The sequence below is a fragment of the Passer domesticus genome, chromosome 12, assembly GCF_036417665.1.
Source record: "Passer domesticus isolate bPasDom1 chromosome 12, bPasDom1.hap1, whole genome shotgun sequence".
NCBI lineage: Eukaryota > Metazoa > Chordata > Aves > Passeriformes > Passeridae > Passer > Passer domesticus.
Genome location: NC_087485.1, coordinates 2,929,903 through 2,942,020, shown reverse-complemented (window position 1 = coordinate 2,942,020; position 12,118 = coordinate 2,929,903). Strand labels below are relative to the sequence as shown.

Genomic DNA, 12,118 nt, shown 5'->3' with positions numbered 1-12,118 from the left:
GGTCCATTTCCATGTATTTCCTCCAGACATTTCCATTCAGACATTTCAGTCGTGCTTCCATCCTGCCCTCTCAACATAAAGGAAACAAACACTCGAGCTGTAGATGGGGAAATCCTTTTGTCACAGTTTACAAACCATTGTTAATGTGACTTACTTTCCTGTAGCTTAATTTTCCAGGGATAATTAGTGTAGTAAACTGCTGAACAATGAAAGGGCACAAGGGGAATGGGGTGGGGTGGGGAGTGAGGGAAGTTCAGAAAGGAAAAAGAGCATTTCTTCTTTTTTGGGAGAAAGCTGTCTGGCCTGTGGGAAGCACAAGAGATCTTTAGGTAATTCCTGTTAGCTCTGATGATCCTGCTGTTCTCCCACCATAATTGCAGTCACAGCAGTGGGACATTTTCATCCCATGTAATGTCACCTGAAGTGTCCCCATCAGCTTTTTGAACACTTACGTTGGGGATGATGAAAATGTCATAACTTGTGCAAAGCTGTTCTCAAAGTATGAACCTGCAGCACCAGCACCAGTGTGACTTCATTTTCTCAGTGTGCCACTTACTGGTTAGCTGTCAAAATAAAGAGCTGTTGAACAATGTTCCTTAAGTTTGTCCTTGATCTGGTTCACTTCAATGTTTTAATTACCTGGATGATGAAATAAAAATGATGCTTATTAGTTTTACACTAATTGGTGTAAAAATTTGGTCTGAAAAAGGCAGGGTGAAATCCAAGAAGGACGAGCCAGAGATGATAATGCTGCAGTGATGTTTGACACACTTCGTGCTGGGGACAGTCCCCACGTGTGCTGCTGCCCCTCTGAGGTCCCTTAACCACAGACCCAAGGGGGACTCTGGCAAGGGAGTAGTTAAAACTAAAGGGAAATACAGGTTGGGTGTTAGGGAAAAGATTTTTGCAGGAAGAGTGATAAAGTTCTGGAATGGCTGCCCGGGGAGGTGGTGCAGTCCCCATCCCTGGGTGTGTGTAACAAAGCCTGGATGTGGCACTGGGGGCCAGGGTGGAGTTGAGGTGTTGGGGCTGGGCTGGACTCGATCTTGAAGGTCTCTTCCAGCCTTGTGATTCTGTTGTCTAAAATGTCCCTTTTACATGTGATATTTTTGACACACGTTCTGTGTCATACGTGTTGGCTGGGATGGTTCACGTGACCCACATGTATGGAACAAGTCAGCTTTGCAGAAGTGCTGTTGATTAATCTGACACGTTGGGGACCAAGAGGCTGACTACTTTTTAAAAATCTTATTCTCTGAAGGTCTTTGCTTTGGATAAAAACAAAAATTGCAAGGTGTGTCATAAACTGTTATAGACATTTAGAGTAATTTTTTTGGCTCTAAGTAAAATTACATTGAACCTGTGTTCAAAATTAATATGGAGCTTGACCCATTGATTCTCATTTTTGGTTTGAAAAGATGATATATTAAGATGTATTGAGATTCATATATGGATTTACAGTGTGTGGTTTTTTAAATATATTTTTGCAGTGGAATTTCAGGAATATCTTCCTTGCTGTTTCTGATGCACTGGTGTCTGCAGTGCATTAAAAAGGTGATATGTGAGTATCTGTAGCTTAGGGAATTGAAAACTTCAATAAAGAAGTCTTTTATTTGTTACACCATTGCAGTTATTTAGAGTAGCACTGTAAAGCTGCTCTGTCCCCTCAGTGTTGTGCCTCCCACTGCAGAACCAGTTCCGTGTTCTCCAGGAGCTGCTGGAATGCAGTGGCAGTGGCTGCCAGTTCTGCAGGCACAGGAGAAGCTTTCAGCTGCCCAGGAGGTTTAGGGGCAGGTGAGGGGGGTTAGGAATTGCCCACCTGTGCTTACACCATGGCAAGGGTTCTGGCAGCCCTGCATCCCTGAAATGATGGCAGTTTGTACAAGAGTTATTCACAGTGTGTTCAAGGATCCACCTTAGCTGCAACATTCCAAGGACCACCCTGGAGCAGGTTGAGAGTCAGAAGGTTTAGGTGTGACTGTTGGCTGTGCAGAGGTTTGTTTCATCCTGTCCCAATTTGGTTTGTCTGCAGCTTTTGTCTAAAAAGAGAATATGTTCCTCATCCTGAAATGAGGTGATGAAGAAAGATGCTGGGAGGTGAATTGTTTGAGAGGCTGGGGAGCCTGCAGTGTGTAACCAAGATAATCTTTATCTCTCAGTACTTGTGGTAATCTGCAAGGACGCCTGGAGCTGCAGTGTGGGATTTGGTAAATATAGCAGCAAGAGTTCAAGGCATCCTCCGAAAATCAAATCTCAGTTACGATGTTATTTTTAAAGGATTTGGATGTTTCATATGAAACTGATATGAAGTGTTCATAGATTTGCTTTGCCTTTAAATAAGTTTCATTTCTTTTTTGTACAGCTCCCCCCATACAATGAAACAGTTTCATGTGGTATTAAATCCACAGGTAAGTTTCATGATGGTAAGAAATCAAGATTTTTTTTTTTTTAACTTCGAGGTTGTGACACTTTCCTGAGATTTACTGTAACCTCTCTTTAAATACAATTGTTACAACTTGCTCAGCACCTACACAGGCATATATTAGGCAGGTTGGATTTTAAACTTTACTGGGTGATAGTTTTGAAAATCCTGCATTGAACTTCAGCTAATTACAGTGGGCATCTTATTCCTCCTTCACTTTGTTGTCACACAGTCAGACAGAGTCCTGTGGAAACTGTGGGATGTGGCTGTGAAAATGAGGGGGGCTGGAGAGCCACAGCATGAGTATTTGCTAACAGTTACAGCAAGACTGCTCTGCAAGCAGTGCTCTGGTCTGTGCTCCCTTTGGCTCTCATTTCTGCCTGGCTTGGCTATTTTTCTGGAGAATCCTGGTTTGGTTTTTTTAATCTCTTGATGAAAGTGTGACTTGATTTAAAAATAAATTACAGAGTTCCCCTTTTAAAGCTGTAACACTCACAGGTCTCCTCTGCCTCAACCCACCCCTCTTAAAACCTGACTTTACTTTGAATTGCAAGAAGTGCACAGGTAGGTGGGAGCTGCCCAGGGATCCTCACTCTAAATAGTTTTAACCAAACTTCCACAGAATTTTAAGCAGCAGGTAAATTAGTTTTTGGTTTATTCCCTGAACCAGAGAGCAAAGAAGCTGAGACTTAGATATATATGAAAATGACTCCAGATCTCCTTAGAAAATCATGGAAGTATCTGACTGAACATTTCTCAAAAGTGCTCAAAAGAGGACCAGACTACACATTAGATCATTGTGCTTACAGACTTGGGCCTTCCTTTTACAGATAAGATAGGCAGTCAGAAAGAAGAACCACAGGTCTCATTTGAGAGCAGATCAGCAGCACTTGTGACAATTCAGGAGTTTGATTTAGTACAGGACCAGCTTTAGGACCCTGAGTAGCTCTAAATAGGAGTTGGAAAGGTTCTTTAAAAAGACCATATGGTGTGAATTGTCTGTTGGTGACAGGGGCATCCAGTCATCTATTTCTTTGTCTAACTAGATGTAAGTTTTGTTCTTTCAGACTGGGATTTTAATGTTCACAAGCCATACAGAAAGATGGTTTGTACAAATGTCTTTCAGATCATTCCTAGACCTTGAGAGATCCCCTCCCAGCCCTGAGATTAGGTAATGACAGCAAATTAGGTTTTGCTTGAAAAATGTCTTTAACAAGCTTGCACCGTACTGTGCATGCACATTATCACTGTGATGGCTGCATAGGAAGCTGTGCAAACTAAACTGGAATGCTTGGTTATGCAGAATATTTGTATTTATATATGATGGCACACACTTACCATGTCACCATTCCCCATGGTCTTCATTTTTTTCTGTACTTCTCTTCAGTGTTTAACTTTATTACAGAGTCAGAATATCTGTTAACACCTACTAGGAGTAATCAAATCATGGCTTAAGCTCTAATATGCAGAACTCTGTTCCCACTAATTAGTACTGTGCACTCACAGATTTTGGGGTTGTACACAGACTGTCCTTGGAGCATCTGTTGGTGCTTGTTTCAATATGTGTGCCATGTTGTTCATGGCACAGAGATCTGTTTCAGTCCATTTAGAAATAGAGCTGTGAACTAGATTGAAACAAAGATGCCCTGAAGCAAAGTGGAAAGTCAAAACAAATAAGAAAAAAAATTACATCTGATTTTTCTGAAATGAACTTAACACAATCTTACAGCAGATGAGCTTCTGCCAGTCATTCCATAGACTAACTGTACAGTGGCTACTGGTATTTATTATTCTAATCCTGCTGTAAGGTACAAAGATCAATTACTCAGCTGTAACTTCCTAATTTGTGTGTTCAATGCTACAACATCAGTTCTGCTCTTGGCAAGGTTTCAGCCTATGATGTTCTGTAAGGGATGTGTTCTGTTTTCTGCTCCCCACTAGCCCTGAGTGGGCTCTTGTGATTGTTTAGTGTAGAGTAAAGTGATAAATTCATCAAAACTAGAAAAAAAGCTCCCTTAGATGATGTTTTTTGCTGGGTTAGCTCTGGGTCACACAAGTGCTGGGAGCTGCTGGGGACAGAGGAGCAGGACAGGGGTACAGAGGTGACAGCTTTTACCTTGGCCTCTGATAGACTTGACTCACCCATGGAGGGAAACCACATTCTTTATTTTGAAGCAATTGCTGTTTTCTTTAACTTGGCTTTTGGAAAAGAAGTAGTCATGAATTATTTGAGCTGGTAGGGACTTGAAATGTGCCCAGTAATTCATGTGTTTCAAGGCTGGAGGAATATTTGGTGTTACCAATTGTTGCCTGTGCTTTGTGCTGTTGTAACAAAGGGCAGAAAGAACCATAGACAGATGAACTAATGAGGAATGGTTTTGTTGTGCATTTATATCCCTTGAAGACCCACAAACTTTGCATTTGCACTGAGATGAAGCAGTTTGGGGCTGTGTGTCACAGCCAGCCCTGGAGCAGGAGGTGCTGCCGGAGCTCTCCCGGTGCCCATCGGGCACAGCTGCCCCTCCCTGGCCCCAGGCTGCTGATTTTTTAAAAAAGGAACTTCAGCCCTCTCTTCTGGGTGCTGATGGCTCATCAGTGATGGCAGAAGTGTTGGTGAATGGCAGACAGGGTGTTAAAAATGCTTTCTCACAGGGGGAGGGGGAAAAAATTAGAAATTTAGAAATTAGAAATTTGAAATTCACTCTCTAAGATGATTTAGAGAAACCAGATGTGTGTGGAATTTTTATTCGTTTTTATTCCTAAAAAGTCTCCTTTAGTCTGACTGGCAGCAAGGTTGAAGTTGATATATGACCTTTGCTTCTCATTTAGTCAGATTAATAGATCAATGCAGAAAAGCAATTAACATCTTTATAATTTCTCCATTAAATCATAATATGTTGGTATTGCATGGATAAGTGAGACCTCAACATACATTGTATGTTTGTTACTCTTCATTTGATATTAAAAAATGCAGACTCTTGTTCCTTTCACATTTTTAAAGCTAAAATAATCGTTAGCAGATTTTTCTAGAAAATACCCAGAACTGCAGAACTTTTATATTGACAGTCACATATCAAAATATTCCCTACGAGATTTGTTTTCCCAGAGGATTATTTCCTGAGGTGTGTGAATAATTTCTTTTCTGGGAACTGTTGGTTGCTTTTTGTTGTGTTTAAAAAAATCCACCTCATTTTTAGTGAATCTGTGATGTACTTGAAAATATGTATTTGTTGTTGTCATGCATAATGTAAGTTGCACAAAATCTTTAAAGTTTAGTGCTGTATCCACTTAATTCCTTTGGAATTAATACCTAATGTTGTTTGGTTCTGTAGTAAGTCTTAAAAATTGGAAATGTGTGTTTGAGCCCCAGTTGTTGAGGAGACACAAAATATTAAAATGTAATGTCTTTGGAACAGTAGCATACATATCATAAGGACCTGCAGAGCTTTCAAATGTCAGCTTGCCTTCAAAATTCCTGAAACTTTCATTAATTTTATATCTTTACTCACTAGTTACAGAAATTGTAGCTGAACTATTCAGTGTTACCACTTAGTACATATACATTACACCAATAAATAAATTCCAGGAAATTGCAGAATTTGGTGACTGAAAATATTTAGTGATACTGCAGCCTGCCATGAGAATATTTAATTCCAGGGCAAATAAATAAATCAATAAAAGGAAAAAACCCATTCATAACTTTTCAGTACAGCTCCTATATACAAGATGAACACTGATTTATATTGAGGAATGTGTTGTATTGTATGTCATAAAATGCTGGATTCACATTTATCATTACTCTCACATAGTAATGCATTTAATTGTGATAAAATTAAAGAAGATATAAATGAGCTTGGAGGCTCAAAAGCTTTAATTGTAGTGTTCCATGCAATTAATAAATATATTTTTCACTTATTAAGGATTATGGTAAATGTTTGGTTATGATAAATCACACCAGAAGAACCAAACCCAGCCCCTCCAAAAGCAAACTTCACATATGGAAAAGTTAAAAAGGGAAAGGCTTGGATTTTGTATTTGTCAGTGGAACAGACTGGCTTGAAAAAAGTGTGGAATTAAGTATTACACCATATCTTATAGGCAATTATCCAGTAATTAATTTAATACACATTATTCCTATAGACCTTGGACTTTAATAGTTTTCTTATGAGGGGAATTTAATTGGGATTATGTGCAGGATTCTGCAGTGATTTGGAAATTACATAACTGTGGTTAAGAAAACCTGAATTGTGCTCTGCTATCTTTAAGAAAATGATCTTTTGAAAGTCATCATGGTTGAGAATGAGAATTCCTTTTGTCTGGGGGAGCGTACTTTGTTTTCTGAGTTACAGGTAAATAGGGGAGTGTTTTTCTTGCTTTTGTAGCTTTTTGATTCCGTGTGATTCTCTAACTGAGATCTGCTTTTTATTATCCAGGGGAAGAGTATCAGAGAATTGAATTTGGTGTTAATGAAGTTATCGAGACTCAGTCATCTGTCCTAAATAACACCGACTACAGTATTTCGAGTACTCTGAATCCTCAGGCTCCAGAATTCATTCTCAGCTGTGCACCAGCTCAGAAAACCCCGGATGATGCTCTCAGCGACACAAACTACAACTCCATTGACTGCCAGTTCAGTGACCCCACCCTGGCTCTGGACAGCGGCTCCAACGCCGAAAACGACGCCTTGGCTGGGGGCCTTGGGCAGAGGGAACGGAAGAAAAAGAAAAAAAGACCCCCTGGATACTACAGTTACCTGGAAGATGTCCCTGACGGCGTGGCTGCCCCGGAGGCGCTGGTGAACGGCCACGCCTCGGCCGCGGGGCTCAACAGCCTGAGCGCGGAGGACACGGAGCTGGCCGGAGACCTCCCCTCCCTGGCCACGCCGAGGACTTGCAGCAGCCCCGCCAGCTCCGTGGACTTCCTGGCCGGAGCTGCGTGTGCCGAGCCCGGCCCCGGCGCCGCAGCCCCCGGCAGGACTGCCGGGCAGCCCGAGGTATGCCGCCTTGCTCATTCTGAACAGTTCTGCCTCCCCTCGGAGGCCGTCAGAGAGAGCCCCCTAAGGACAGCTGTTGTACAGGCTTATGCTGGTACTGATACTACTGAAACTCTTGGCGTTACTAATGGACAAACACTTGAATCCTCTGGTGAGGACACAGCTGCCAATGGGGTAGAATTGCACACTGTGGAAAGCACTGACTCAGACCAAGCTAAGCCTGAGGAAGCTTCACCTACTACTGAGGCAACGGTCCCGCTTGCAGGATCAGTCCCTGTTAATCAGCCTGCAAAGTCGTGGGCTAGTCTTTTTCACAATTCCAAGCCCTCTGCTTCCACATCTGTGGTCTATGTTGAGACTAAGTATACCCCTCCTGCCACATCTCCTCTGGTCCCTGAAAAACAGGTTGAAGTCAAAGAGGGACCTGTTCCAGTTTCAGAGGATCCCGTAGCCATAAAGATTGCAGGTATAGTTAATACACACGAGTGGATGTTACACTGCAAGGGTATTAGCTCTGCTTGTAAACAGGAGTGTGGAATATTGATAGAGAACATTCCTCTGGTAATGAGCTGACTGTTCAAACACTGCATGAAGGATGTCATTGGAATTAGCCAGTTTGTATCCCCCTGAGTAAACATTCCAGCCAGGCATTGCCATGTCATTATCCCAGATACGGGGAAACTATTGCTGCTTGTCAAACAACGTGTCAGACAGTCTGTGGAAGTGATCTGTGTTTCACATAGGCTGTGTGCTGTTACAAAAAGGAGAATATGTTAGGTTTGTTCAGAAAACGGTGTGTTATATTCTCCAGTATTTACACTTCTGTAGTATTCCATTACAAGAAGAGTATTGCTGTATTTATACCAAAGTGGCTGAAATTCCTGGGCACCAAGCAAGAGTGGAAGTGTAATGGCTACATAGGTCTTGCTTCAGAAATTTCAATTCAGGAAATGTCATATTTACTAATATGCTTCTTGAGGGGTCTGTCCTTCCATTTTAACCATTATAAACAGTATTGCTTTATCCATAACCAGTGCTAGCCAAGGAGCTGTCCAGAGGGGACATACAAAAGCTTTGACTCTTGGTCCTGTCATATTTGTGGTCCTAATGGGAAGGGCTAGAAACTGCTGGAGGCTGGTTGTGCAGATTCAGCCAGAAATGGTGAAGTTCTCCCAGCTTGGGTGCATTTTGTGTCGCCGAGTCACCAGTGTTGGAACCAAAGTAATTATTTTAAATCTGTGAAGTGGTCAGTGTGTGAGATGGCTTTGTGCAGAGTCCTGCTGTTTATGCTACAAGCTAATTTACAGGTACAATGCTGTTTTGAAAGTGACAGCTTCAAGTCAGGTTTCCACTCTGAACAGAAGCTGACCTGGAGATGATGTTCAGGGTGCCCAGAATTGAGTGCTGCCTCTCCTCCCCTCCTTATTCAGCAATGGTTTCATTACTCAGAATTGTCTGTTGAGAGAAAAGCTGTCAGAATAATTTATATTTCAGTGTATATTCCACTTAGGTGTCACAAACACTGTATTAAAACAACATATATATATATAAAAGCAGGTGATTACAGTCTGTATGAACCCATATGGAGAATGTTGTCTTAAAATCTCCAGCTTTCATTTGGTAATGATTTTTAACTTAAAGCTATTTTGTGACCATCATAAAGCTAGGATTGCTTGCCATAAATGGAAAAGGTTTTTTCTCTTGTCCAAGCTGTAAGTTAACTTTCTAGACTTTCACTGTTTCTGTACTATTTTTTGCCACCAGGTGGGAGCAGAGCTTTTTATTCTGTCTTCACTGTAGTGAAACACAAATGTAACTTCTACCCAGTTTTCTTCTGCACCTTCACTGTTAGCTTGCTCTTTGGGCAGAGGAATAATCTGAGTATAGATAAAAGGAATTAATCTGCTCATTGTAGCTGATTTAGATAGGAGTTATTGCTGCAATTCCTGTAATTCAGATACTGCTGGTTTCAGTGTAAAATGTTTACTTGGAGATCTGAATGCCATGTGATCAGTGCTCTGCTCTGTGGAAAAAGGTTATTTTTCTTTATTTTCTATATATGTACTTGAGTGTTCTCTGTCCTGTTTGGAAAGCAGGTGCCTGAGTGCTTTGTTCATCCACCCACACTCAAAAATGTGTTACAAGAATTCCAGTTCATGCTTTCCAGGCTCTGTTCTGTAGATATTTCATTTCAAATCTCCTGCCTCGGTGATCATCACTGTGTGAGGGTCTGTGTGTGTTTATCAGGTGTGTTCCTTGTTTTCCCTGTGGCTGAGTTGAGATCCTCCTGCTGGATTTGCTGGGAATTCAGCAGCTTCAGCTCGTGCCAGTGGGAGTGAAGGTTTGACCACAAGTACCAAGGGGTGCTGCACACAGTTTAACTCTACACCTGGAGTATCTTGAGTCAACAGGCAAAATTAACAAATCAAATTAACAAACAATCCAGTGCTGGAGTGCTGGGGCCCTTCTACACAGTTTTTATTTAGAACAGGTGCTCAGCACACGAGGAGTTGCTTTTCCAGGGACAAATTTTTGGTTTGTACTTCAATTTCAGCAGTTATTACATGGGAGGTTAATGATTCACAGGCACCCTGAAGATAATTTAATGCTGCTTAATTCAACCTGCAGAGATCTGTGGTTGCTTTAGCCTCAAAGACAGAAGCTGCATGAGGTGAGGAGATGATCAGGACTGGAAAGTAAATAGAACAGACACATTTCATGTTAATCTTGATGAGAAACAAATACAGAAGAGGTAATTTTAGCAAGTGTCCAAGCTATATCTGCTATGCAGGTGCTGCACTTGAGTGTGTAGAAAGGGACAAGTGCAGTAATTATGTCCCACAGCCTAATTTAGGTGCTAGGACAAACAGTTTAATAATTAATATCTAAGGGATAGTAAGGTCATAAATTATATTGGTAAAAAATATGACTCTTCAAGGCTTTACTTGCCACATTTCACAGTTGGTTCCCTACCATTATAACCTGGTAATTAATAATGTCAGGCTATAATTAATTGTAATAACTTATAATATTCAATATCATTAAATATTAAAATTTACTAGTAAGATAAATTATTGTATTTCTAATTATATATATATATATATATATATATGTACATACATACATATAAAATATATATAAAATAAAGTTGGAAATAAGCTTTTAAATTAGTGGATCCAATAAGTGCAAGTATGGAAAGCACCAGAACAGGAACCCAATGAGAGAACAATGTAAAGAACTAATGGTAGATGTATTAGAGGAAAGGATCTGGAAGTTGCAGGGAATTGAGGAGTGTCTTTGGTGCAGCTGAAGGAGACAAAGTTTTTTTTCCCCAGTGTATGTTAATAACAATTTACATGGAAAACAACTAATTCTGCTGTTGCTGTTGAGGACTTGATGCAGTGGCAGTCTTTGGGCATTCCTTCAGAAGCAAAATTTCATGGTGCAGCAGCAAAAATGGAAATAAGATGTAAAAACCATGTGGGCAAACATGAAATATTCAGAGTTAATTTGTCTCAGATGATATTGTTGGCACAACCATGGGTGTAAATCCAAATTTACAAAACAAATTCATAAAGAAGATGGCGATTCACAGTTCTGCCTAGTGATAAAATGAAATTAATTCAGATTGTAAGAAAGGTGTTCCAGTGTTGTGTGGTAGATGATTTTATTCTCATTGTAAAGGTCAGTGAATGCTAGAGCAAGGAATTGTGGAGACATCCAGGGTCTGAGGGGTTTATAAACTTCAGAAATGCAACCTTTTGTGCATTCAAACTGCATTCTTACAGAAATGTTTTTGTTTAGGGTCATCCAGCAGTGTTGTCCTGAGATTTTTTTTAGGCATTGTCCAGATTTGAGGAAAGATCAGAGTGACTGAGACAATATTCTCAGGGCTTTAAGCCAAGTGTTCAGTTCCTGCCTTGTAACCACCTTTATCTCTTCAGCATGGACACCATATCCACAGGGCTTCTCCTGCCTTAAATTCTGGATTTACTTTGTTAGGAATCACATTGTTCAAAAAATTTGTAATAACAAAACCCAGTGAATGAACTTCAGCAAAATGCTTTCTGTTTACCAACAGAAATATCTAACCATTTCCTCATTTCACTAATCAGTACCCTCCAAAAGAAATAAGTTTTCTGGATGATGACATGAGCCTTCCAACAGGTTTTGAAATTTTAAAATTTTCTCATGGTTGTAAGTCTGTTTTTCTTCTGATACACTTGTAAAAGTTCTTTAGTTCCTGTGTGTTTGATGTAAGCTGTAAGTTCTTTAGTTCCTGTGTGCTGTTGGATGTAATTGCTGTACACAAACCCAAGCCTTTGTTAACAGAAGCAAAACTCCCAGGAGTTGCACTGGAGCCTGCTCACAAAGCAGCTTTGTGACCACAAGAGGATGCTAAAGGTCCTCTTAACAGCTTTACTGAGCACGATGCAAAAATAGGGAAGAAAAGAGTTAATGTATAAAGTTATTGATAGACAGAAACAATAGGAACTTTTTCTGTTACTTTTATCCTTATTTTCAACAATGATAAATGATGTTAACAGAAATACTGTGTGTGAGCACAGTTCAAATGTCGCTGCTCTAACAATACATTCTGAAGTGCTTTAGCAGTAATTTAATAACATCTTTTAGCCTTCACTAGAAAATAATCTCATTCTGCATCTGTGCTACCTCATCTTTCATTTTACATTTCTTTGCTG

General features: G+C 40.4%; 1 protein-coding gene across 1 annotated transcript in view; it reads left to right on the top strand.

Annotated features, from left to right (window-relative positions):
- USP10 (ubiquitin specific peptidase 10) overlaps positions 1 to 12,118 on the top strand; it is a 45,891-nt gene that overhangs the window by 19,480 nt on the left and 14,293 nt on the right. Inside the window, exons 3-4 of the mRNA XM_064386318.1 lie at positions 2,363 to 2,408; positions 6,856 to 7,881. Of these exons, the coding sequence (XP_064242388.1) occupies positions 2,363 to 2,408; positions 6,856 to 7,881 (1,072 nt within the window). The remainder of the gene's footprint in view (positions 1 to 2,362; positions 2,409 to 6,855; positions 7,882 to 12,118) is intronic.